Source organism: Muscardinus avellanarius, assembly GCF_963383645.1.
Source record: "Muscardinus avellanarius genome assembly, chromosome: 21".
Taxonomy (NCBI): domain Eukaryota; kingdom Metazoa; phylum Chordata; class Mammalia; order Rodentia; family Gliridae; genus Muscardinus; species Muscardinus avellanarius.
The window spans coordinates 13,565,799-13,593,141 of record NC_137807.1 but is presented as its reverse complement, the minus strand read 5'-3'; the positions used below and the strand labels follow the sequence as shown (position 1 = coordinate 13,593,141).

The 27,343-nt window shown below is 43.2% G+C and overlaps 1 protein-coding gene across 3 annotated transcripts in view; it reads left to right on the top strand.

Moving 5' to 3' along the window:
* CIT (citron rho-interacting serine/threonine kinase) overlaps positions 1 to 27,343 on the top strand; it is a gene marked incomplete at both ends in the record, with an annotated part of 188,114 nt that overhangs the window by 43,573 nt on the left and 117,198 nt on the right. For all 3 annotated transcript variants that reach the window (XM_080717685.1, XM_080717686.1, XM_080717684.1), the window contains 2 exons: positions 4,935 to 5,138; positions 6,722 to 6,875. In XM_080717685.1, coding sequence (XP_080573811.1) covers positions 4,935 to 5,138; positions 6,722 to 6,875 — 358 coding nt within the window. The remainder of the gene's footprint in view (positions 1 to 4,934; positions 5,139 to 6,721; positions 6,876 to 27,343) is intronic.

Below are 27,343 nucleotides of genomic sequence, written 5' to 3'. Positions count from 1 at the left end.
CAAGTCAATCTCTGTTTTATTTTCCCTGCCAGTACAATGAAAGTTAGTTAAATTTGAATACTGGGCCCCCTCGGGTAGAGGTGGGGGACTCTCATCTAGAGTAAACTGAGCTGCCGCCAGAAGAGAATGAGAGTGTACAGTGAAGTCCCTACCAGGAAGTGCGAGATTGTGTGTTGAACAGGGTTAATGTGCTTGGAGGTCAGTGGCTAATGGGAACTGGGTAGTCTTTAAAAACCTTTTTAATGAAGTGCTCATCAGTAGAAAGTTGTGTAGAGAGCGAACCAGGAGATATGTTTCCTTTCCTTACTTTTTTTGTGTGTGTGTGTGTGTGGTGCGGGGAATTGAATCCAAGGATGTTCTACCTCGGAGCTACATGCCTCGTCCATTTTATTTTTTATCTGGAAACAGGGTCTCACCAAGTTGCTGAGACTGTCTTCAAGCCTGGATCCTCCTGCCCCAGTCTCCCCAGTAATGGGATTATAGGCATGTGCCACCACACCTGGCTCCTTCCATTGTTTTCTAGTAAAATTAAGAATGGAATTTGGAAAATTATTGCATAGAAATATAGATAACCACATATCTATTATGGAGTAAAAAATTCGTTTGGGGAGTTATCTGACTTTCTTTGATAAGTCTAATCATTAGTTTGAAAATGAGGCATTGACAATTTATACTTTTTGACTGGGTCACCCTGATAAATATGACCCAACCCATTCTGGCTGTGAATAAGTGGCTATGCCCTGTCAGCTGCAGACAAGAACTGAGTATCCAGAGCCGTCTATGTGGCAATAAAAATAAGATCCAATCAGTGCAAATATTGCATTTGACAATTGTGTAGTTCTGGGCCCGCAAGGTAATTAGGCATTTAATCAAGGGTAAGCGTTTAATCAGCAATACAGTGACATCGTCGTCATTTAGGCAAACTAAAATGCTACAGTTTTTTCCCCTCTTGTTAAAGACTATCTAAGCCGGGCTTTGTGGCTCCTGCCTGTAGGCCTGTTACTTGGGGAGGGAGGCTGAAACAGGCGGAGCACAGGTTTGAGGCCACCTGAAGCAGCTTAGACCCTTTGAAACTTAGTGAGACCCTGTTTCAGAATAGAAAATAAAAAGGGCTGGGGCTGTAGCTTGAAGGTAGAATGCCCTTAGGTTCAACCCGCCCCAAAAGAAAAGAAAATTTGTTGCTCATTTTTTAGTATTGTGATTTTTACTAAGACCCTATAGTTTAATCCTAACCCTGTGCTGAATTAACTAACATTTACGTACACACTAAGGAACAGAAATCTTGGTTCCAACTTTCCAATGTAGAGGCTTCTCTTTGACTTAAGTGACTTTTAGTTTCTCAAGCTCAAGTTGCACTGTGCTCTTGTCTAGACCACTTACGTGCTTTGCGCCTGGACCACTTATCCCCTTTGCGCCTGGACCACTTATCCTCTTTGCGCTTGCTTTTGCCTTTTCCCATGGGCCAGCCTGTGGGTTTCTTGGGTGATATGACTATCTAGCTTTCCCAAGCGAGTACTTATAGTGGAAATCCTCTTGCCAAAGGAATGTGTGGTTGATATTAGGAATAATAGCATCACACTGCTTTCTGGGTTTAGGGTTGGAAAAAACCTACATCAGAGTGTGTGCCTGAGGAAGGGGGGGACTGGGAGAATTATAGGAATGATTTATGTATTCTTACACACACACACACACACACACACACACACACACACACACATATATATTTAAATCTGTGTGTATATATGTGTGTAATCAAGGGACTGTGAGGCTCATAGAAATGATTTATATATTCCTGTAGTATACACACACACACACATGCATACACATATATAAGTAATAAGCAAGGGACTGGGAGACTTAGAGGAACTCTCATTTCCTATAATGAGAAGGCTTGTGCAGAGAGATGGACAAGCCTGCAGTTGCAGGCTGGAAGAGCTGCCTCCAGTTTCATCACGGGAAAAGATCTCATTGTATCTTCCCTAAGCATGATCTTTTCTCTCAATACCTAATTAAATTAAAGCTAAGCAAATTTATCCTCTGATATCAAGTCCAGCCTTAAAAGTATGTGGCCGCACCCCCAAATCTCTGGGCTGACGCAGAGTCACTCAACACCTTTTAATGAGAAGAAGGTGCTTTTGCACAAGTGCAGTGCTGGCCTGAGAGAACCCATCTCTCAGCTGAGGTTATGGGACAGCTGGTCAACACAGCCTATGGCCAGTCACGGCCTCCCTGTTTTTGTAGGGAGGAAAGTTAGACATCCCATTCATAGACTTCAGAGTTGTTTTTTTTTTTTTTTTTTTTTTTTTTTTGGTGGTACTGGGGTTCCTGGAAGCCCTTCTACCGCTGGGCTACACTCCCAGGCCGATTTTATATTTTTTAATTTGGAAACAGGGTCTCTTAAGCCAGCGAGGCTGGCTCCGAACCAGCGCGATCCTCCTGTCTCCGCCTCCCAAGCGTGGGGATTACAAGCGTGCGCCACCGCGCCCGGCAAGACTTCAGATTTAATGGCCCAGCTGGGCACGGTGGTATACACCTGTAATTCCAGTACTTGGGAGGCTGAGGCCAGAGGATCTCAAGTTTGAGACTAGCTTCAGTAACCCAGTGATACCCTGTTTCAAAATAAAAAATAATTAAACTGCGTGTGGTGGTGCACACTTGTAATCCCAGTACTTGGGAGGCTGAGACAGGAGAACTGCAATTTTGTGGCTAGCCTCAGCAACTTAGTAAGACACTGTTTCAAAATAAAAAAAAAATAAAATAGGGCTGGGGTGTAGCTTAGAGGTAGAATGCCTCTGGGTTCAATCCCGAGCTCTAAAACAAAACAAAATAAAATATATGCACAAAAGAAACTAAAAAAGACTAGGGTATTGTTTGGAGGTAGAATGCAACTGCGTTCAATCTCCAGTACCAAAAATAAGTAAACAAATAAGGAAACAAAACAAAACATGGCTCAGTAAAACTCCACAATATTTTGAAGACCAAAGTGGTTGCCTGCTTACTGGGTTCCCAGTAAGGCGTAGAAGCAAGTTTCAGAAAACCTAATTCTTTCCTCAGCATCATTTCTGAAAATAAAGGACATTTAAACACTAAAACAGTCAGAAGGACAAATTCTCAGGAAAAAAGGACACTCCTTTCAGTGGAATATATTTAGCTTTATTAAAGCACCTCTTTGCTAAGGTCAAGTGCTGGGTGCCATTGGATCAGAGGCCTCAGGTTTTTGAATGTTGGGGAGGGATCACAGGGACAGGACTCGAGGGTACAGGAAGAACTTGGCAGACATCAGTCCCGAGTGCAAGTTATTTATACGTCATGTCCTACAGGCGGGCTAAAATAGAAATGTGGGTTCCAAAAGCAGTTTTCCAGTGTTTTTATTTTTTGCTTTGCGGAACTGAGGACTGAACCTAGGGGCATTCTACCTCTGAGCTACACCCCTAGCCCTATTTTTTTATTCTGTATTTTGAAACAGGGTCTCGCTAAGTTGTAGAGGGCCTCACTAAGTAGCTGAGGCCGGCTGCAAACCTGTGATCCTCCTTTTTCAGCCTCCCAAGGAGGATTACAAGCATGTACCACCACACCCAGCTCCAGTTTTTTTCTTTTTTAAGAAAAAAAATTTTTGAGGTATTGGGAAGGATCTACCACTGAGTTTTATCCCAACTCTATTTTATTTTTGAAACAGAGTGTCACTAAAAAAGCCTTGCTAAATTACTGAAGTTGACCTTGAACCTGTGATCCTCCTATCTTAGCTTCCCAAATACTGGGATTATAGGTATGTGCCACTATGCCCGGTGAATTTTCCAGTTATATATAAAAAAAAAAAAAACTTGTGATATATTGTGCATTTGTGATATGATTTTTCCAATTAGCAGCCAGTTTTTCAGCAATGGTTATAATGATCTTATAGATTCATCTTGAGGGTTTATTAACACTTTCTGGTGTTCTTTTTGTGTGTGTGTATGGGGGGGTCTGGGGATGGAACCCAGGGCATTCGACCTCCAAGTTACACCCCCAGCCCTATTTTTTATTGTTTATTTTGAAATAGGGTCTCACTAAGTTATGGAGGGCCTCAATAAGTAACTGAGGCTGGCCATGAACCGTGATCCTCCAGTCTCAGCCTCCCGAATGCTGGGATTACAAGCGTGTGCCACCACGCCCTGCTTTTTCTGGTGTTCTTAAGTTTTAACATATCAGTAACTTGTATCAGGAAACATGTCTTCTGTTCCTGCTATATTCCCAGTGTCCATTGGTGTAATCAGAGGGTGTATGTCATCCACAAATCTTACCCTGTTGCCTTTGGTTGTATTATGCACTAAAAACAAAACAAAAACTAGTAGGTGGACATGGTGGCACATACTTGTAGTCCCAGGGCTGGGGAGGCTGAGATAGGAGAATTATAGGTTTGCAGCCAGCCTCAGCTACTTAGTGAGACCCTCTGCAACTTAGACCCTGTTGCAGAAAAAGAATAAAAAGCTGGAGATGATGGTACATGCTTGCAATCCCAGTACTTCGGAGGTTGAGACTGGAGGATTGCAGGTTCAAGGACAGCCTCAGCAAATAATGAGACTCTCAACAACCTGGCACGACTATTTGAAAAAAATAAAAATAAAAAGGTCTGGGGATTTAGCTCAGGTTGAATGTCCCTGGATTCGATTTTGAGTACCAGAAAAAGAAAAACCCCAAAAAATAAAGAATAAAAAAAATAGGGCTGGGGGGTGTGGCTTGGTGGTAGAAAGCCCCTGGGTTCAATCCTCAGTGCTGCCAAAAAACAAACAAACAAAACAGAACTAGTAAAGTATTTGCGTTTCCTGACAGCGTGCCACTTGACAGAAGTCTTAAGGGCCTGAGAGAATAGTAATCAGTGGGAAATCAGCACGGCTGTTACATCTCCTTGAGGATAATTGAAAGTTTCTGTATTCATCTTACTTACATGTTTTTAGGTGAATGCCAAACTCCCGATTGGGACCCCAGATTACATGGCTCCTGAAGTGTTGACCGTAATGAACGGGGACGGAAACGGCACCTACAGCCTGGACTGTGACTGGTGGTCGGTGGGAGTTATCGCTTATGAAATGGTTTATGGGAAAACCCCATTCACTGAGGGAACCTCTGCCAGAACCTTCAATAACATCATGAATTTCCAGGTAAAAGGTCAATTCAATTTTGAAGCAACACTGAGAAATGTCATTTAAAAAAACGTGAGATGCATGTCTATGTGTAAGCCAGCATAGCGCTCACTTTGTGCCAAAAGCTGTCCCAAACACGTTATTAATTGTACTCCATCGAATTGCAGCTGCCAGTAATTGTAAGCTTATGTCATTATTTTATGTACCGCTAAAAGAAGAAAAACTGGTGCCAATCAATCTTTGGTATTTTTATTGATTTTTTTTATTGCATTTTAGCTGGACATGGTAACGTATGCCTGTAATCCCAGTGCTTGAGAGGATAAGACAGGAGGATCACAGGTTCACAGCCAGTCTCAGCAACATAGTGAAGCTCTCTCTCAGTGAAACCCTGCTTTTAAACAAAGTAGGGCTGGAGGTATAGCTCAGAGGTAGAATGCCCCTGGGCTTCATCCCATGCACACGCATGTGCACACACACACACCACCTTGATTTCATTGCTATTAAATGTGCATGAGTGTTTTAGAATTTATGAAATACAGTTTATTAGTTTAGTTGATCCCCAAACATCCTGGTGATGTAGGTATTATGATGATGATGATGATGATGATGATGATGATGATTTTAATTTATAGATGAGGAAACCACAGCAGAGAAAGGTTAAGTAGTTTGCCCAAAATAATATAGACTGGCTCTGAAGTGCGTGCTGTTGATTTTATGCTATACTATTTAGTACTACCAAATATGGTAGTAAAATTGAATGCAGAAATGAACTAGAGATATATAGCTCAGTGGTAGAGTGCTTGCCTAGCATATGAGATACCCTGAGTTCAACCCCAAGTATTGAAAAAAAAAAAAGCCAACATAAACCAACACCTCTTTTTCTAATAACTCTACTTTTGGCTATATTAAGCCCATTCACAATATATATTTTAATTTCAACCCAAAGGAAAAAGAACTCATTTTCTAGGTTTTTGTATCTCCACCAATTTTTGTCTTCATGGAATGGCTAATACATATTTTTCATGTACATAAAGTGTTTTTCTTAAGTCTCCTCTTGAGTTGAAATTTCCCTTGAGATGCCTCTTGGGCTGATTTATTTCCTTCATTCCAGTTCACTCATTGAATAATTTGACCGGGAATGAATTGCACCAGGTACTGCAGGGGACGTCGGTGCAAAAGTGGAGTACAGAGGGCCCAGGCAGAAGGGAGTGGCAGGCAGGAAAGCCAGCTAGGCGAGGCTGGTGGGCGGGGAGGGGTTCTAGGCCGAGAGAACAGCATGATATGTCCAGGGAACTTTAAATAACTCCTCATTGTTGGACAGCAAAGAGAGAGCTGTGGAGCCTGCAAGATGAGATGGGAGAGGAGAGCAGAGGTCAAACCATGTAGGATGTTGAATCCCTACAGAGCAGGTAGGCCTATTGATGTGAACAGGCCACTTATTTTGGGAATATACCTTTGGTCCAAAGTTAGAGGCACAAACTTCCTTCCTAAAAAGAAGAAGAAGAAAAAAAAGAAACTTGCATATTTGAGAAATACATTTTTGGGACACGAGAAACTGAATCACTTCTGAGGAGATAATTATTGTATTTTTTTTGGAACAGAGGTTTTTGAAGTTCCCAGATGACCCCAAAGTTAGCAGTGAACTCATTGACCTGATTCAAAGTTTGTTGTGTGGCCAGAAAGAGAGATTAAAGTTTGAGGGCCTTTGCTGCCATCCTTTCTTCTCCAAAATCGACTGGAATGACATTCGTAACTGTAAGTAGAGTGCGTTCCTACTTACATTTGGGTGTTGGGATAATGAAATATTTAAGAGCCATGTGAAATTACCCTGGCCCAAGGATGCTGGTATAAATTACACAAATAAAGGTTTTAATTATGTGCAGGGATAGAAAAGGCTAATGATGGAGCTGTCTTTGAGTAATAATTCTGCTTCAAAATTATTTGCACAGAACTGGGCCATTTATCAAATCCCATGTTTTTGAGGCCTTTAGAGGATCATCTCACAGTAAGTTGGAGGCACAGATTGATGGGGTTCGAAGATTGTTCCTGGCTTGACCGCTTCTTCCCAGAAAAGTTTCCTCCCCAGAGGAAACACGGACCCAGTTATTTCATTCACAGATTTAGGAGAAAGACTCCAACGTGAGGCAGCCCAGGCCACTCGGCCGATGGTTGAGCCGGCACGGAAACCGTAACGCCCATGTGTTTGCATTTGCTTTCCTCTGTATTTATCTTTGTTCAGAAGCATGTAAAATCGACAGTGTATCTGTCCAGTGGATTCCTTCACACTTCACTTTATAATCAATCAGCTAGTCTAAGCTGAATCAACTCACTAAAAACAAAGGCAAGATTTATTGTCAACAAAACCACCAAAGCTTGGTTCTTTATAAATTGGTGATTCTTTTTTTTTTTTTTTTTTTTTAAAAAAGGACCTTTTTTCATTCTTTGATATGGTGCTGATTGAATGTGATCTAATGACCTGGCCCGATGATCAGCATAGATTAGAGCCAGCAGGAAAGCAGCTGGCGTATTTGAATGTGCTTTATTTTTGGTGACGAGGGGAGGTCGGGAAGTGGAACTTGTCTTTAGTTGTCAAAACAGGGCTTCTAATTGGAGCCATGTTGTAATTACAGGTTGAACTTCCCTAATCAAAAAATCTGAAAAGCTCCAACATCTGAAACTTTTTGAGTGTAAACATGATGCTATGAGCGGAAAATTCCACCTCTAATCTTGTGAGGGGTCACTGTCAAAACACAGATGCACTAAAGGGATTGCATAAAATCACCACGGGGCTGTGTATAGAGTGTATATGAAATGTAAATGAATTTTGTGTTTAAACTTGGGTCCCATTCCCAAGATACCTTATTATGTAGATACAAAATTTCTAAAATCTGAACAAATCTGAACTCCAAAACACTTCTGGTCTCAAGCATTTCAGATGATACTTAGCTTGGACTGGGACATGAGAGTGATTAGGATCCAGTATTGTCCAGTTGAAAGCCATTACATGATTTTTCTAACCTCCTAGTAAAATATTTCACTAGAGTGTGTTTTTATAAATCTTTACTTTTTCTTCCGTGTAGCAGTCAGCTTTCTGTTGCTGTGACAAAGTACCTGAGAAAATCAGCTTAAAAAGAAGAAATGTTTATTTGGGCTCATGGTTTCAGTTCATGGTTGCTTGGCCCTTTTGCTTTGGTCTTTAGTAGTACAGTATATCATGGCAGGATCACAAGACAGAGGTGATCTGTTTACCTCAGGGTGACCAGGAAACAAAGACAGGGACAGGAATAGGCTTGGGCCCCATCATCCCTCAAGAGCATACCTCAGTGACCTAACTTCCCCTCGCTAGGCCCTGCCTCTTAAAGGTTCCACTACCTCCCAATTGTGCCAGAGGCTGGGAGCCAAGCCTTTATTTATTTATTTATTTATTTATTTATTTATTTATTTTGCAATATTGGGGGTGGAACCCAGGGGCATTCTACCTTCGAGCTACACCCCCAGCCCAATTTTTTTTTTCTTTATTTTGAAACAGGGTCTCACTTGACCTGCAAAGGGCCTAAGTAGCTGAGGCTGGTCATGAACCCAGATCCTCCTGTCTCAGCCTCCCAAATGCTGGGATCACAAGCGTGCGCCACCATGCCCGGCTGGAACCGGGCCTTTAATACATGACCTTTGGGGGGCATTTAAGGGCTAAACTATAACATTTCGGGGGCCACACTGTTTCATTTTTATAATCTCTTAGACAATAGCTCCCCAAATCTCCAGAGTTGGGACTTTTTAATCAGTAATATGTTCTCAGTGCATTTCCCCTTTTATACTTTTGGAGAGATTTGATAAAATTTTCTTTAGATGCTGTTCAAGTACTTAATCTTTTCTTGTCTTGCCTTTTAAAATTTTGTCTCTTCTTGAATAAGCAATTAATTTTTATGCATGAATGTGCTGGTTATGCCTAACAACTTATCTCTACGTAAGTCAGTAAATGTTGATTAATTATCCAAGTAACTTTATTTTGTGTTATTGTAAACTTTAATGTTGTTTTTTTAAAAATTTTTATCGGTGCATTGTATTTATACATCATGATGAAGCAAAAAACTTGTGTAGAATTAAATGCACACATCACCCAGCCGGCCCCCACCCAGTCCCCACCGCACTCCCTCCCCATCCCTATCTCTCATGCTTGGCTTAGTGGTTGACTATGATATGAATTAGCACATCGTACGCTTTAAGTAGTTTCCCTCTCTCATCCTCCCATCACACAGGTAGGTTGCCTTATTTGCTCCTCTATAGGATCTCCTTTTTCACCTGGAGCTCCTCCTATGGCCCCTTTCAGCTTATCTTTCACATATTAGGGAAGGCATCCGATTCCTTACTTTTTGTGACTGACTAATCTCGCTTAGCATAATGTCCTCAAGATCCATACAATTCCCTCTAAATGTTGCAATTGTGTTTTTTTAAGGGCTGAGTAAAATTCCATTGTGCACATATCCCACAGTTTTGTAATCCATTCATCTGTTGATGGACATCTTGGCTGGTTCCATAGTTTGGCTATGGTGAATTGTGCAGCTATGAACATAGATACACATGCATTAGTTTGGTAGTTTGGTTTCCTTCCTTTTGGGTAGATACCCAGAAGTGGTATTGCTGGATCAAATGGTAGATTTGTTGCCATTCTTCAGAGGATTCTCCATACTGTTTTCCAAAGTGGTTGCATTAATTTGCAATCCCACCAACAATGTTTTAGAGTTCCCACTTCTCCACATCCTCGCCAGCATTTGTTGTTGTTGTATGTGTTTTGAATGGTTGCCATTCTAGTTGGGGTAAGGTGAAATCTCAGGGTAGTTTTGATTTGTATCTCTCTGATTGCCAATGATGTTGAGCATTTTTTCATGCATTTATTGGCCATTTGAATTTCTTCTTTTGTGAAGTGTCTATTTAGTTCGCTTGCCCATTTTGTTATTGGATTATTTGGTTTTTTAGTGTTGAGTTTCTTGAGTTCTCTGTATATTCTAGATATTAGTCCTCTATCGGAGGAGTAGGTGGTGAAAATCCTCTCCCGTTCTGTTGGCTCTCGATTGAAGTTCTTGACAGTTTCCTTTGCTGAACAGAAGCTCTTCAGTTTCATGCAATCCCACGTATTGATTTGCCTTTTAGTTTCTTGTGCCTTTGGGGTCTTGTTGAGAAAGTTTTTATCTGTACCTATGTATTGCAGTGTTGGACCTATGCCTTCTTCAAGGAACCTCAAGGTCTCTGCTCTAATTTCCAAGTCTTTTTTTTTTTTTTTTTGGGTGGTACTGGGGTTTTTGGAAGCCCTTCTACCTCCGGGCTACACTCCCAGACCTATTTTATATTTTTGAAACAGGGTCTCTTACGCCAGTACAGCTTCGAACCTGTGCGATCCTCCCGTCTCCGCCTTCCAAGCGCGGGGATTACAAGCCTGCGCCACCAGGCCCGGCTTTAATTTCCAAGTCTTTGATCCATCTTTTTTTTTTTTTTTTTTTTTTTTTCGGGTCTTGGGGGTGGAACCCAGGGGCATTCGACCTCCGAGCTACACCTCCTGCCCTATTCTTTTTCTTTATTTTGAAACAGGGTCTCACTGAGTTGCAGAGGGCCTCACTAGCTGAGGCTGTCCAGGAACCACGATCTTCTGGTCTCAGCCTCCCAAATGCTGGGATTACAAGCATGTGCCACCACGCCCAGCTTCTTTGATGCATCTTGAATCGACTCTTGTGCAGGGGTTCAGAAAGTGGGATTAATTTCCAGTTTTCTGCATATGGTTAACCAGTTTTTTCAACCCCATTTGTTGAACAGGCTGTCTTTTTTCCAGTGTATGTTTTTTGCCCCTTTGTCAAAAATCAATTGGCTGAAAGTGTGTGGACTTGTTTCTGGGTCTTCTATTCTGCTCCATTGGTCTATGTATCTGTTTTTGTGCCAGTACCATGCTGTTATTACAATGGCTTTGTGGTATAGTTTAAAGTCAGGTATTGTAATTCCTCCTGTATGCTTTTTGTTGCTGAGAACTACCTTGGCTATTCTGGGCTTTTTGTTGTTCCAAATGAATTTAAGAACTGATTTTTCTATGTCTGTGAGGAATGATCTTGGTAATTTAATGGGCATTGCGTTGAATCTGTAGATCACTTTTGGAAGGATGGCCATTTTAATTATATTTATTCTACCTATCCATGAGCATGGCGGATCTTTCCATCTTCCACGATCATCTTCGATTTCTTTTTTCAATGTTTTATAATTTTTTTTGTAGAGATCTTTTACCTCCTTGGTTATGTTTATTCCTAAGTATTTTATTTTTTTGTGGGAGATCTTGAGTGGAAGTGTTTTCTGAATTTCCTTTTCAATGGATTTATGGTTGGTGTACAGAAAAGCTTCTGATTTTTTAAGATTGATTTTGTATCCAGACACTTTGCTGAATTTGTTGATCAGTTCTATAAGTCTTTTGGTTGAGTTTGTTGGGTTTTCTAAATATAGTATCATGTCATCTGCAAATAGTGAAAGTTTGAGTTCTTCTTTTCCTATTTGTACTCCTCTGATTCCCTTTTCTTGCCTTATTGCTCTGGCTAGGGTCTCAAGAACTATATTGAAGAGAAGTGGTGATAATGGACATCCTTGTCTTGTTCCTGTTTTTAGGGGGAATTCTTGAAGTTTTCCCCCATTTAATATAATATTGTAATATTGTTTTTTATATTAGAATTTCCCCTTGCTATAAAAGGGGATTGGTTCTAGGACCTTCAGAGCCATAAAATCTAAGGATGATCAATTGTTTATTTATATATAATGGCAAAGTATTCATGTGTAACTATGCATATCCTTGTATATACCTTAAAGCATCTCTAGATTACTTGTAATACCTTATATGACTTAGTGCTATATAAATAATTGTTATCTACAACTACTGTTTACAGAATAATGACAAAAGTCTGTACATTTTCAGTAAAAATGCAATTTCGGGGGGAGTATCTTCAGTCCTCACTTGGTTGAATTTGAAGATATGGAACCCCTGGGTATGTAGGGCTGGCTGTATGATCTTGTTCTAGCTGACTTCCTTCAGGCTTTAGGCTCACTGTGTTTACAAGTATAACGGGAGAGATACATGTCTGTGGTCCCTGCGGCTCACTGTCCATCGTCAGGCCTTTTTTTGTTTTTTGTTTTTGTTTTTTGCATGCTGGGGATTTAGTCAAGGGTCTCAGTTCGTGGTAAGCAGATGTTCTACCACTGAGCTACATCTCCCAGTCGATGGTGCATGAGATAAGTTTGTGATGGGCGACTATATTGTGTTTGATGCACCATACCCTCTGTGGATATCTGCTTAACTTTTTCTTATCCTAATATCTATTTAGTCTATCAGTTTTTCCTTATTTTTAACACATGTCTCTCTACCTTCATTTGTATCAGGGAATTTTTTTCACCCAGCTGATTCCTTAATCTTAAAAACTTTGATGGTCTTTATTGACTGCCAACTCCCGGTGTAATGGCTCTGCAGACTCACAAAATATATTTATTTAAAAATCTCTTATTTATAATAAGCCTTATCTTGGAATATTAGATTTTTGGGTGAACTATAGAGAGTGTAAGAGTCCCCATATCTTCACTTAGTTGTCCCTAATGTTAACCTCTTACCTAGCAGTGTCACGACCGCCAAAACTAAGATTAGTCGCCAGGCATGGTGGTGCACACCTGGAATTCCAGTACTTGGGAGGCTGAGACAGGAATTTCAACAACAACAACAACAACAACAACAACAACAACAACACCAGAAAACAAAAGCTAAGATTAATGTTTTTATATTACTATTAACTAAACTTCAGACCTTTTTTTTCATTGTATTGGGGATTGAACTCAGGGGCATTCTACCACAGAGCTACACTACCAGCTCTATTTTATTTTTTTATTTGAAACAGGGTCTCATTGAGTTGCCGAGGATCTCACTAAACTGCTGAGGCTGTCCTCAAACCTGTGATTCTCCTGTCTCAGCCTTCCCACTACTGGGTTATAAATGTGACCACCACGCCGGGTTAAATTTCACACTATTTAGATTTCCCCATTCCAGCTCCTGAGCCTGTTCTTTTCCAGGAGTTGGTCCAGGGTACCATATGGCAATTAGGGTGTTTATACTGATGGAACTAGTCCTAGTTTAGATGAGTGTTGCTCAGCCAGGGCCCGGGGTCCTCGTGCCAGTGAGGATTGGTGGTGACCTGTGGCCTTCTCCGCCCAGCAGAGAGGCCTGGTGTTCATTTTAGGATCTCTAGTAGGTTTTCCTGTTTTTCCCTGTCTGTTTGCAGTCAGTTCAGGGCTTTGTGATTGAGAACATTGTTGAACTCCATGCTGTTTGAGCCATTTTCTAAGGAGGTAACTCTCACATAAATTATGCCTTTGTCCAGTCCTGTTGTTAAAAACACACGTGGATTGAAATCACCCAGTTTTCCCAGCTTAGTGATGCTGCTTGAATGCTTTGCGAATCAGGCTGTTGACTTTCTGCTTTCCACAACATGAGATTGTCCCTTGATGAAAGCAACATTAGCCTCTCTGCTATTTCACCCCTAATTCTTCTTTTTCTTGTTGTAACCAATGAAAGGAAACACTGCTTAACACAGCAGGTAGTAATCTTCTAAAAGTCATTATCTCAAGAGGTGGTCCTGGCAGGAAATGTAAGTGCCATTTAGGAAGGGTCTGGACAAATTTATGAATGACAGAACTGGGCGTGGCTCCGGAGGGGAGCAGGATGTGCCTTGGCTTTGACGCCGAGGTCAGCCGGGACATCTGTGTCCTCCTGTGTCCCGCCCCTGCGGGTTGCTGTGTGCGCTAGGGATAGGACCCAGTTCAGGGAGACTTACTTTCCCAGCAAGTCAGAAGCTGTGAGATGAGTTCCCGCTACCCTCGTGGGCCACCAGGCGCCCATGATGATGGTTCATTCCCAGCCTCTCTGAAGGTTGTGTTCTCAGTAGCTTACTATTATTATGATTTCAGGGCTGCCCTCCAAGTTTCAGTAGGGGTTTCTTAGGCCTACCAGCTGCCTCAGGCTGTGCAATTCCGGTCCGGTTTCTGATGCTGGGCAGGATTAGGGTTGTACCCTGCCTGGTTTTTGGGCCTCTGGAACACAGAAGTCAGAGCTCCCTCCTCCCCACCTTTAGGGTGGTGCCGACCGTACCTGGCTTCTCGTACCTGCCCCTGTTGGTGGGAAGGTTGTGCTGCCTGGCACTGTCTTTTATCACGTCTTTTTAAAAGCCTTTCCCAGTCAGAGTGATGTCTATGGAACGGATGAACTTGTACCTTTCATCCAAGACCTCCACGTCTCGTAACGTGAAAGGCGATCGTGGATTCTTTCCCGGAACACTTTGGTGAGTGCTCCAGAGAACCTGTGTTGTCTATTACTCACGACACGGCCTTCTTCTCTTGAGTTCTGTTCCTTTCACTATTTTCAGTAAGACACATTTCTTGCCAAAGTACTCTGATTTTCCAGGACCTTAGCATTTGTTAGTAGAGGGTACATTTTGTTTGAATCCGGTAGTGACTCAGCAGTGATCCGGTGCTGATGACACACTGTGATACTCCCCTTCCAAGCAGGTGTCCTCTTAGTTGTTGCCGATCCTTATTTACTGTCTGCCCCTGAATGGACTAGTGAAACTTCACATGTATAATCTTGTGGTTGCTTGATAGATCTGAGGCGTACTGGGCATGGTGGCACACACCTGTGATCCTAGTACTTGGGAGGCTCAGACAGGAGGATTACAGGTTTGAAGCCAGCCTCAGCTACTTAGTGAGGCTCTCAGCAACTTAGTGAGACCCTATTTCCAAATAAAATAGAAAATATAGGTCTGGGAGTATAGCCCGGAGGTAGAAAGCCTCTGGGTTCTACCCCCAGCACCACCAATAAATAAATAAAAATAAAAACACTGAAAAATAGGACCAGGGATGTAGCTTGGAGGTAGAATGCCCCTGGGTTCCATCCCCAGAACCACAAAAGAGAGACAGAGAGACAGAGAGACAGAGAGACAGAGAGAGAGAGAGAGAGAGAGAGAGAGAGAGAAGAAGAAGAAGAAGAAGAAGAAGAAGAAGAAGAAGAAGAAGAAGAAAGGGAGGGAGGGAAGGAAGGAAAGAAGGGAGGGAGGGAAGGAAGGAAGGAAAGAAGGGAGGGAGGAAGGGAAATGCCTGAGTTTAGTTTGGGGTCAAGGTCTGTCAGATTAAAAAACTTGTGCTTTTAGCTGGGCATGATGGTACATGTCTTAGCCTCCCAGCAACTTGGGAGGCTAGGCAGGAGGATCACAAGTTCAAGGCCAGCCTGAGACCCTATCTCAAAATTTAAAAAGTAGTTGTATCTCAATGTTTGCCCAGTATGCATGAGGCCCTGGTTTCAATCCCCAGTACTACAAAAACAAACCCAAAACTATTCTTTCCAGAATACCAAGCATACCTTAGCATTGTTATTAGTAATAATATTTGTGAGGATGGCAAATAAACTATGTCACAGGAGAGTGAGATAACCTCTGGGTCTATTTAGGAACCTTTGGAATTGCGATAGCTTTTGAGTCTGCAAGATTCCTCCTGGTATTTGAGCATCGACAGTGTGCCAAGTGCTGTGTTTTGCTGTGGTTCTATTGAGGAGCAATTTGGGTGTGGCTGTGCCGCAGTAGATTCTAAGATCCTAACTGGTCCTTTGTTTGAGTCCAGCTGTGAGCCTATTAAATTGCTATACCTCAGAGTGGTAGGGAGTTTCATTGCTCTGTAGATTCCCCCATATGAACCACATATGCTTGATTTTAATCAAAACATACACCGTAGACTCTGACCTGGTGACCCCTTCTCCACATGTAGCACGTTGCTAACTCCCTGTGTCCCAGATGTGGCCTGGGAAAGGACAGAGCTGGATGATGACCCATTTCTTAAATTAGGATTGATAGTCTCGGGAAGAAAGGAGAAGGCTCAGGATGTACCCTGGTCTGTTTATTTAGAACAGGGTCTCTCATCTGGGGCACTGTTGACATCGGGGGCAACGCTGACATTTTTTGTTGTGGGGGATGTCGTGGGAATTGCAGGAGGCTTAGCAGCACCCCTGGTCTTCACCCACAGCCATCAGGAGCACCTGCCTCCTGCAGTCTTGACAATCAAACGTGTCTCTGGCCGTTGCCCATGGTCCCTTGGGGGTGAGGGCACAATTGCCCCCAGTTGAGAACCGTCGGTTTGGAAGAACTGGCTGGTAGTTACCAGGAGAGAGGATATTTCAGTCATCTCAGTCCCTCAAGACCGTTGTTGCTAACAAACAGAAGCGTTGTCTGGGACCAGTAGGACCTTCCTACTCAGAGCGTGGTCCATGGACCAGCAGCATCGGCATCACCTGGGAACTTTAACAAGTTCCCAGATGCAGAGGCTCCGTCCTGCTAAGTCAGAAGCTGCGTTTTCATAAGATCCCCAGGTGATCTGTGCACATCAGAGTTCGCCGAGCCATGCCAGAAGAGAAAATCAGATCGCTCACCACCATGGGTCTTCGTCACTCTGTCGTCTGAGCTCAGGAGAGGGGAGGCTGCCTTTTGGCCAAGGACTCCCATGGATGGATGGAACTGCTTAGAATTGTTGGATTTTATACCTTATACGTGAGGGATTTAAAGCTTTTTTCCTAGGTAAACTTTATATCCTTCGGTTTGATGGTTTAACCTAATCTCTGTCTTTTCATAACGAAAAAAGCATTTTTATACCTCCCAATCTTGATTTTACTATTGTATCATATCCCCCCCCCCCCTTTTTTGTACTAGGAATTGAATCGAGGGGCATTCTACCTCTAAGTCACACCCCCAGCCCTTTTTATATTTTGTTTTGAAAAGCGGTCTAAGTTAGTGAAAGACTTGCTAAGTTGCTGAGGCTGGCTCGAACCTGCAGTCCTCTGGGTTCAGCTTCCCAAGTACTGGGATTACAGGCATGTGCCACCATGCCCGTTTTCATACTCACTTTTTAAATTTTTTTTTTTATGGTACTGGAGATGGAATCCAGGAGCATTCTACCTCTGAGCTACGCCCCCAGCCCTATTTTTCATTCTTTATTTTGAAACAGGTCTCACTGAGTTACAAAGGGCTCACTAAGTAGCTGAGGCTGTCCGCGAACCTTGATCCTCCTGTCTCAGCCTCCCAAACGCTGGGATTATAAACGTGCGCCACCATGCCCGGCTCACTTTTTTTTTTTTTTTTTTTTTATACTGAGGCTGGCCTTGAATCTGGGATCCCCTTGTCTCAGCCTCCCAAAATACTGGGATTACAGGCATGCGCTACCATCCCCAGCTCATGTTTGCTTTTAAGTAAAGATGGACTTAGTGTTTCCCCACATTAATACTTCTATCCCATGCCATTAATTGAGTACCTCCTATGCCAGAGCTCTGCAAAGCGCATTATGCATGTTACTGCCCCAATTACTCCTTCCTAAGTTAGGGCTTATTAATAATTAGTCCCACAGTTTTCATGAGGACACTGAATCCTCAAGAGATGAACCCTTTAGGAAAGTCTTGGTGCCAGTTCTTGTCGGTGATAAGATTTGAACTCGGATCTCCCTTCAAGTTCTCTTTGCTTTTATTTATTTGAAAAAGCAGTACAGACTATGGTAAAAAAAAAAAAGAAAAGAAAAGAAAAATCTTAGTGATACAGAAGGTTATATGTAAAATATCTCTCCCATCACCGTGCCCAATCCTCTTCTCAAGTGAATCACATACTTTGTTTCTTGTGTAACTTTCCAGAATATTCTATATTAATGTAATGCCAGCATGGCCTATACTCCTGACAGCATCTTTATACTGCTTCTATGAATTAAGGAGTTTTTCTCGGCAGGTTATTTTCCTATATCATTGGGGAAAAAAAAAAAAACAACAACACAGCACGGAAGAAAAAGTCTTTGAGGTCCTTCCATGTTTGCCCCTTGGCTCTGCCGCTCTGCCCTGATTTCTGATGATCAGTGGCCTCTTCTTTTCAAATTGAAACCCCTTCTGTTTTTATCGTCAGTTTTCTATTTACTTGAGTATTCTGCCTATGGAATAGTGTTCTCTCAGCAGGCTTGTGCTTCTGCGAGTGTGTATTTTTGGGGGGCTTGTCCAAAGCCAACTTCTTTTGGAGTTCTCATCAGGTGTTTTGCCGTGCTCTGTCTTCTGAACTATTCTGAAGAGGATGAAGGTGGACTTTCCTCTTGGACTTGGCGGACCCTGAAACGTGTCTCTCTGTCAGGTATACGCTCCATCACTTCAGGAGGAGGAGAAAGCGAGGAAGAGGAATTGAGGTCATTTGGGGTGTCAGCCTGGTGAAGGAGAGTGAGAAGATGGAGGCCACCAGAGGCGTGATTGCAGAATTCAATTTACCAGACTAGGGGCCACTTGGGCACCACCCGCGGTAGCATAAACAAGCAATAATGAAGAGATGTAGGCAGTAGCTCTTATAGTCTATCCACAGGGAGTATTTATATGTCTCTTGGGGGCTGTTCTGTTTTTAGAGATAAGTTATTAAGAGAAGGAAACAGGCTAAAAGGAGCTAAGTATTATGAATTAGGATTATAGGATCCCCCCCATCCAGTCTGAATTTAGAGATGACTTCCAGAGATGTTAAAAATATGTACTATTCACACAGGATTTTCACCCCAAATACGATGTATGAATATAATGCACCAATGAAAAATTAAAAAAATGAAAAATAGAAATATTCAAATGTAAAAAAAATGTACTATTCCATGCTATTTCAAGATATATTGAGGCAACTTATTCTAGAGATAACTGCAATATTAAGAAGATAAAAATAAATCAATATAGAAATCTGGATAAAGGGAGTGTTAGGATATGCAAATAAAGTCAGGGTTAAAAGTAAAAACAAAGATATTTTTGTTAAGTTGTCAGAGAAAGAACGATTTGAGATCTCAGTCTCCTGATGGCCAAAGCTAAAAGGAGAATATAGCTGGGTGTGTTGGTACACACTTCTAATGCCGGTACTTGAGAGGTTGAGACAGAAGGATTATAGGTTCAAGGGAGGCCTCAGCAAGTAGTGAGACTTTCATCAACCTAGTGAGATCCTGTTTCAAAATAAAAATGAAATAGGGCTGGGAGTGTAGCTCAGAGGTAGAATGCTCCCTGGGTTCAATACCAGTACACGCGCGCGCGCACGCGCGCGCACGCACACACACACACACACACACACACACACACACACACACAATACAACCAATTTCAAAAGCTATAGTTCATAAGAGAAAGTTCAGAATAGTTTATTCAAAAAAACACCCAGTATCTGCAGGATGAGCTTTGGGAAGAATTTTGCCACTGGGGCTCCTATAAGTGAGGTCCAATTTCCATGGGGCCTTTTTTTTTGTTGTTGTTGTTGTTTTTTGTTTTTTTTTTGGGGGGGAGGTATTGAAGGTTGAAAGAGAGTCATTCTACCTCAAAGCTACACCCACAGCCCTATTTTATATTTTATTTTAACTTTTTTTTTTTTTGGTGCTATTGAGAATTAAATCCAGGGGCATTCTACCTTTGAGCTATACCCCCAGCCTTTTTTTTTTTTTTTCATTTTGGAAAATTCTTACTAAGTTGTCGAGGGCCTCACTAAATTCCTGAGGCTGGCTACAAACCTTTGATCCTCTTCTCTCAGCCTCCTAAGTACTGGGATTCTAAATGTGTACCACCATGTCCAGCCTCTTATTTATTTATGTATGTATTTATTTATTTACTTATTTATTTATTTTGTGAGTGCTACTAGGGGTGGAACCCAGGGACTTCTTCTATCTCTGGGCTATACTCCCAGACCTTTTTTATATTTTATTTGGAAACAGGGTCTCACTAAGTTGCTGAGAGCCTCACTAAGTAGTGGAGGCTGGCTTCGAGCCTGTGTGATCCTCCTGTCTCAGCCTCCCAAGCACGGGGATTACAGACGTGCGCCACCACGCCTGGCCCGGCCTTATTTTTTTGTTTTGTAACAGGGTCTCGGGTAAGTTGCTGATGCTGGCTTTGAACCTGTGATCCTCCTGTTTCAGCCTCCCAAGTACTGGGATTACAGGCGTGGACCACCATGCTCCCTTCACCTGCTTCTTATAGTGCCTCTTGGCACAAGGTGATGGCAAGTTCCAGGTGGGCAAATGAGTTCTAAGTGAGATTAATTGATGCCTTTCCTGGGGAAGACGAGAAAAGGGAAGTAGGCTTGTTAGAGACCTCATCGCTCAGGGTCCCCCACCCTTCAATTCTCACTCTCTGAAACCCTATTGCAAACTCGCAAACGTGGAAGCGATTCGGCCAAAGATCCAAGATGATGCTAAACATCTGGGCTTCTATTCAGCAGCCAGCCTTCTCATCAGCTCTGTGATGTGGTGATTGCATCCATGCTCATTTCCTGAGGGTGAAGGTTGGCGAGAACTAAAGGAGGTGGTTGGCGGGCGTCACTAGAGATGAAAGCCTGAGGACAAAGAGTAGGAGGCCCAGGTGGTTCGTGACTGAGGGTTTGGAAATGATTCTCAGCTTCTTGCTTCAGAGAGAATAAACGGGGCCAACTCTCTTCACCCCTGGCGGTGGAACATTCGCCTCCAGCGCTGGCGTTTGGGATCTCAAACCACCCTTCCTGTCTTCCAAAATGTAAGGAAAACATGTATTGAACTGATAGTCAAATAGAACCAAAATATCCACTTTGTTCTTGGCAAGGCGAGTTCTCAATAACTTTCCACGATGGCTCTGGTGACTTTACCCATCTAATGAACACAGGACGGTGGGCCTTCTGTCATGGATGGGAAGCCTTGCCACAGAGGCTGCAGACAGAGCAGACAGGTAGCCGAGTGCCTGCCGGGATGGGAGGATGCAGGCTGTGAGAGAAAGAGCGTCGGGCAGGGGCCTTACCGTGCACCACAGGGTCCTGCCTTCAGACTGCACGGCCCAATGATGCCCAGCTCGGAGGAGTCCAGTGAGCTCCTCTTTCCGCGTGGGGGAGAGAGTAAAAGGAAACACTGGATGTGTTTATGCAATACGTGTGCCTTATGGGCTAAGGGAGCTTGAATAGAAGCTCTTTGGCCAGGAAAGAACTGGTGTTAAATCATCTCTCGTGGCGGCGCACGCTTGTAATCCCCGCACTTGGGAGGCGGAGACAGGAGGATCGCGCAGGTTCGAAGCCAGCCTCGCTGGCTTAAGAGACCCTGTTTCCAAAAATTAAAAAGTATAAAATAGGTCTGGGAGTGTAGCCCGGAGGTAGAAGGGCTTCCAAAAACCCCAGTACCACCAAAATAAATAAATAATAACTGAATCATCTCTCTCCCAATAGATGGAAACAGCTTTATTCAGGGATAATATACATACAATAAGCTGCATGTATTTTAAGTGTACAGTTTCACAGGTTTGACATGTTCAGACTAAACCTGTGAAGCCATTGCCTGACTCAAGATAAGGGCCTATCTACACTCTCCAACGTTTGCCCTTGCCCCTTTGCAATCTTCCCTTCCGTCCCTTTCATCCCTTCCTTCGTCCCCAGGCAGCCATTGGCTGGTCTGCTTCCTGTCAGTGTAGTTTAGTTTGTATTTTTAAAGTTTATGTGAATTGCATCTTGTAATGTGTGCTTGCCCTGATTCCCTTCACTTGGCATTGTTCTGAGATTCGACCGTGATGTGGCCTGCATCGGAGTTGGTTTCTTTCGATGGCCGAGCGGGAGTCCGTCATGCGGACCTATTGCCGTGGATCTAGTCACCCACTGATGTATGTTCTGGTGGCTTCTAGTTTTTGGCTCTTGAAGTAAGATTGTTTTTATTACTTATTTACAAGTGGCGGACACGTGCATCCATTTCTCTTGGGTAAGCGTCCGGGAGTGGAACGTCCAGAGAGTATGGTAGGTCGATGTTTAGCACCACACTTTTCCAAAGCAGTTGTTCCATTTTATAGTTCCAGCACTGTACGAGAGATCTTCCTTAACATCCTCCCCAGCACTCCAGCACTTGAATTTAAAGTCACTCAAACGAAGCCAGGCGTGATGGCACACACTTGTAACTCCAGTATGTGGGAGGCGGCTACAGGAGGATTATAGGTTCGCAGCCAGCCTCCATTACTTAGGCTCTCTGCAACATAGTTAGAACCTGTTTCAAAGTAAAGAATAAAAAAATAGGGCTAAGGATGTAGCTTGGAGGTAGAATGCTTCTGGGTTCCATCCCCAGTACCACAAAGAAAAAAAACAAAAAATCCAAACCAAAAAACAAACCACTCATACAATCCAGCAGAATGGCACATGCCTAAATCTCAGTACTTGGGAGGCTGAGACAGGAGGTTTGCAGGTTCGAGGACAGCCTCAGGAACTTCGTAAGGCCTTTAGCAACTTAGTGAGACCCTATTTCAAAATTAAAACAACAACAACAACAAAAAAAAAATGGCAGGAGGCGTAGCTCAGAGGTCCCCAGTACCATACCACAAAATTAAAAAAAAAAAAAAAAGAAAGAAAAGTAATTCCTGCACTGGAATATAGCTACGGAGGTAGGTTTAAATTTTTTTCAGAATTAAAAATTTTTGAGTGGACATGGGTATTCATGATATTGACTTGATGAAGAAACTAGGTCATTGTCCTTTAAAATACTCCCACATTCTGAATATTTGTCTTTTTGTCTCTTCAGCAGGGCTTGGGGTGGTTTGGCACTTCCAGCCCCAGTAAACTGGAAAGGTAGCTCTGAAGGCCAAAATAGATGATGATTTGACTTTTCCTGGCAAGAATATCTAACAGAGGGACATTCACTAGCCCAAGGTGGAGCAATTTTGAACATCGAAAAGAGTGCAGTGGCTTGAAACACACAAAATGTATAAAAATTCATGAGTTCATAATGATGCTGAGAAAGAAATCTCATTGGTCAGTCCTGGAGGTTGCTAAGGCCCCAACTCATTACTCTGAATGTTGCTAAATATAGGAAAGAGCCAAGCATTAATCCTGCCTTCTATGTGAATTGTATGCCAGGGTAACCAAGTTGTTGATGTGCTAATAAATGTAGAAGGAAGGATGAAATTAGAAAACCACCGTTTTGCAGCCCTTCGTGAAATAACGACTCTAGGCTCTGACCATTATGGCTGCTTAAGCCACTGGGGGAAAGATGAGAGGGAACTCAACGGTGGAGGACCTGGCTGGTGTCATCAGAATCCATGGATCATTCTTAGCATCACAAGAAGGGAGACAGGCAGATACTGTGCTTTCTGATGTCACGTAATAGCAAGTAGAGCCATCCCAGGCAATATTCACACCCAAAGAAGCACACATATGTCTTGAAGGCCCTGGGTTTGACTACCAGTCCACAAAATTCTTCACAGAACTGTCATATCATTTTTAAACTAATAGTGTTATTTTAAAAAAGAAAGGAGAACAGTGTTATGAGTTAAAACAGATGAATCAGCAAAACCAGGTTGAAACCTGATTCAGACAAACCAAGTACATGGGAATATTTTCTAGACAGTTGAGGACAAGCATAGTCTTAGATGTTATGGATCCATTGTTAATTTCGCTGGATGTGGTAAGGGCACTGTGGTTATTTATTTATTTGTTTGTTTTTGTGGTCCTGGGGATAGAATCCTAGAGCCTTCTCTCTCTCAGTTACAACCCAGTCCTGTGTTACTCTTTATTTTGAAATAGGGTCCCGTTAAATTGTGGAGGGCCTCACTAAGTGGCTGAGGCTGGCCACGAACCTGCGATCCTCCTGTCTCCGCCTCCCGAGTACTGGGATTATAGGTATGCGTGAGCCCACATGCCCTGCTTGCAGTTATATTTTTGAAAAAGCCCCGTTTGTTAGAGCAGTAGTTCTCAAGTGACAGTAGAGGTGGCTCCATCCTCCCCCAGGAGACATTTAACAATGTTTGGAGACATTTTTCATGTTCTTGGTGGTACTGCTGACGTCTTGAGTTTAGAGACCAGGAATGCTGCTAAACACCCCATAATACCTACAGCAGCCCCCCTCCCAACAAAGAATTCTGCAGTCCTCAATGTCAACAGTGCCCAGATGAGAAACCTGGGTTCGAGGCCCTACTGCTCTGACTATGGGTGAAATGACACTGAGTCTGGGTTTGCTGTTCATATTGAGCAAACATGCTAACGAGGTAGGGATGGGTGGGTGCGGTGAGAGGGGGCTGCTGGTCGTTGGAGTTGGGCGATGGGCACCTGGGAGTTCGCTTTGCTCCTGTACCACTTTGGTGCGTGTGAACATTTTCATAAAAAATTAACAGGAAACTTTAAAATGCCAATGCAAAAGATAACTAATGAGGTTGACAGCAGCATAGAATGAATTGAATCTGCCCGTCATGGTGGTGCAAGCCTGTAGTCCCAGGACTTAGGAGGCTGAGACAGGAGGATTGCAGGTTTGCAGCCCCCTCCTCAACTTAGCGAGACCCTGTTTCAGAATAAAAAATAAGCTAAGTTTGGTGCCACATGTGTGTGTGTGTGTGTGTGTGTATATATATATATATATATATATATATATATATATATATATATATATATATATATATCCCTAGTACTTGGGAGGCTGAGATAGGAGGATTGCAGGTTCACATCCAAGCCTCAGCAACTTAGCAAGACCCTGTTTTAAAAATAAAAAGTAAAATAAAGCCAGGGGTGTAACTCAGAGGTAGAATGGCCCTGGGTTCAATCCTCAGTACAAAAAATATCAACTCTGATATGTTCTGGGATGGAGGTGATTCATGGGGAAGAGATAAGAGGTGAAGTTGCTGGGTCCTCTAGAGACAGCCCGGGGGAGCAGAAGCCAGTGAACTAGCTCCCTCCCTTGTTTCAAAGTGTCCTGAGGGAGCTCTACCTGGGTGGAGCCCTGGCCATGTCCATACCCAGCTTTGCAGAGACACGCAGTCACGACTAGTTGCAACTGGAAAAGTTCCTTTTTTAGGTATTTCCAGCCTCCGTAGGTGTTTCACAGATTGCTGAGCACCTACACCAAGGCGAAGCTAGAATGATAAGCCTGGTTCAAGTGCAACCCAGAAGTGGAGAAAGCGTCTCTGAAGGCATAAATCTGTGGGCAAACACCAGCTGGTTACTAAAAGCTTGGTATCAAGCAGTGTCGAAGGAGGAGTGTGGCTTTTGGGAAGGGTAAGAGTCAGGACGTACAACTCCATCGATGTCCATGGCGATCGGCCCCAGAGAGGCCTCTGCTTAGCTGTTGGCAGCCAGCCCCGAGCATTCTTTGCATTGACTGATGGACGTCGCCTCTAGTCATGCCAACTTCCTTATCCATTGACTTTGAAGACAGCACTGTAAGAATTGATCATCAGTCCCAGTCAGCATCACCCCTAGCTCTTTTTATGACACTTTGGAAAGTTAAAGAGATGGGATAATTTTTTACTTACTGGAGGCTGTTGCAAACTGGATCTGCTCTCTTTTGCTTTTAAATGTCTTATACAGCCGGGCGTGGTGGCGCACGCTTGTAATCCCCACGCTTGGGAGGCAGAGACAGGAGGATCGCGCAGGTTCGAAGCCAGCCGCGCGCGCTGGCTTAGGAGACCCTGTTTCCAAATAAAAATGTAAAAATAGGTCTGGGAGTGTAGCCCGGAGATAGAAGGGCTTCCAGAAACCCCAGTACCACCAAAAAAAAAAAAAAAAAAAAAAAGTCTTATACAGTTTGTTGTGTGGACGAGTCCTACCTGATGGCTTCCTACGGTGGGGGATAAAGTACAGGTGAGCGTGAGGCTCCAGACAACGCAGTCTATTCTCTTGAGCTGTATCACTCTGTCTGTTTAGCAATCAATTCCATTGCCAGTCCTCTAACTCATTTTCGTGACAGGCCCATGGGACCTCCCACACTGGATCTCTTGTCCGCCTCTCCTTGCAACCTTTTCATTGAATTCATTGTTCAGCGTTCCTAATGTCTCTGCTCTTTTCTCTAGCCCAGCCCATCTCCTGTCCGTCCACACCCTCTCCGTTTCTGCCATCACCTTCTTGCTGTAGAACTTGTTGTATGGACTCTTATATAGACGTGTCCATCACAGATTTCCAGCCCTGCCCTTTTCCTGCCACCACTCCTGAGACGATCATACCAGTCCAGTGCTCTCAAAGTCTCTGCGCTTACGTCCTGTCAATCTGATCCAAAGCTCCCCTTCGAGGTCCAGCCGAGATCCCACTTTCTCAGTAGTCCCCCGGCCTCATCACCCACAGCTCTTGTGGGCCATTGCTCTGGCGACTGTGGCTTTTCGAAAGTAGCACTCTCCCCCGCTCCAGCTCACGAAGATACCTCTTAGCCAACTCTCGAGATCCAGTCCCCTTGGTGACATTGCCTTGCCAGAACACGCAAAAACTCCGCCTTCCTGCCCGCCGAGCTTGACATGGCGGTGTACCTGCTCTGCTTTTCACACCCATGTCCTGACCTCTAAAGGTCATACATAACACCTCTTATTTCACAGTTCTCTCCATAACATAGGTAAGATAGCTAAGTTTTTGGTAATCTTCTTTCACATTTGAATGTAACATCTAATTTATTGATTGGGGGAGGGGCCGTCATGTAGATAGATGAGGTTGAAAATGTCTTTGGGTTCTTATTATTGGATGCCCACCGTGATGCAGGCACAGTCACGATTCATTGTGTCATTATGTAATATTTACTTGCATGCCTTGGTCCTTCATGTCAGTGTAGGCCGTTACTCCTTTTCTGGCACATATGACTTGGCCCCAGTGTCGGGAACCCATATTGATGATATTAAAAGTCTTAGGAGTTTTACTAGAGTCAGTTTTATTAATTTATTTTTATTTTCAGTATTTTTTATTAGTACATATTGTAGTTATGCACCATAATGAGTTCAAAGAGAGGCATACATCACTTGATATGTTTCCCTTGGTGTGCCATCCTGCTGCTCTCTCTGGGTACTTGATAGACTTGTAGTGATACCTTTGTATGTAACCAGATTTATTATATTCATTTATGGTGCTTGGGATTGAACCCAGGGGCATTTTACCTCCAAGCTACACCCCCGGCCCTGTTTTTATTCTTTTATTTTGAAACAAGGTCTCACTAAGTTGCAGAGGGCCTCACTAAAGTAGCTGAGGCTGGGCGGGAACCTGTGATCTTCCTGTTTCAGCTTCTCAAGTGCTGGTATTACAAGCGTGCTGGGCCAGTTTGTTTTCTCTCTCTCTCTCTCTCTCTCTCTCTCTCTCTCTCTCTCTCTCTCTCCTCTCTTTCTCCTTCCTTTCTTCCCTCCCTCCCTCCCTTCCTTCCTTCTTTCTCTTTCTCTCTTTCTTTCTTTCTGTATTGGGGATGGAACCCAGGGGCAT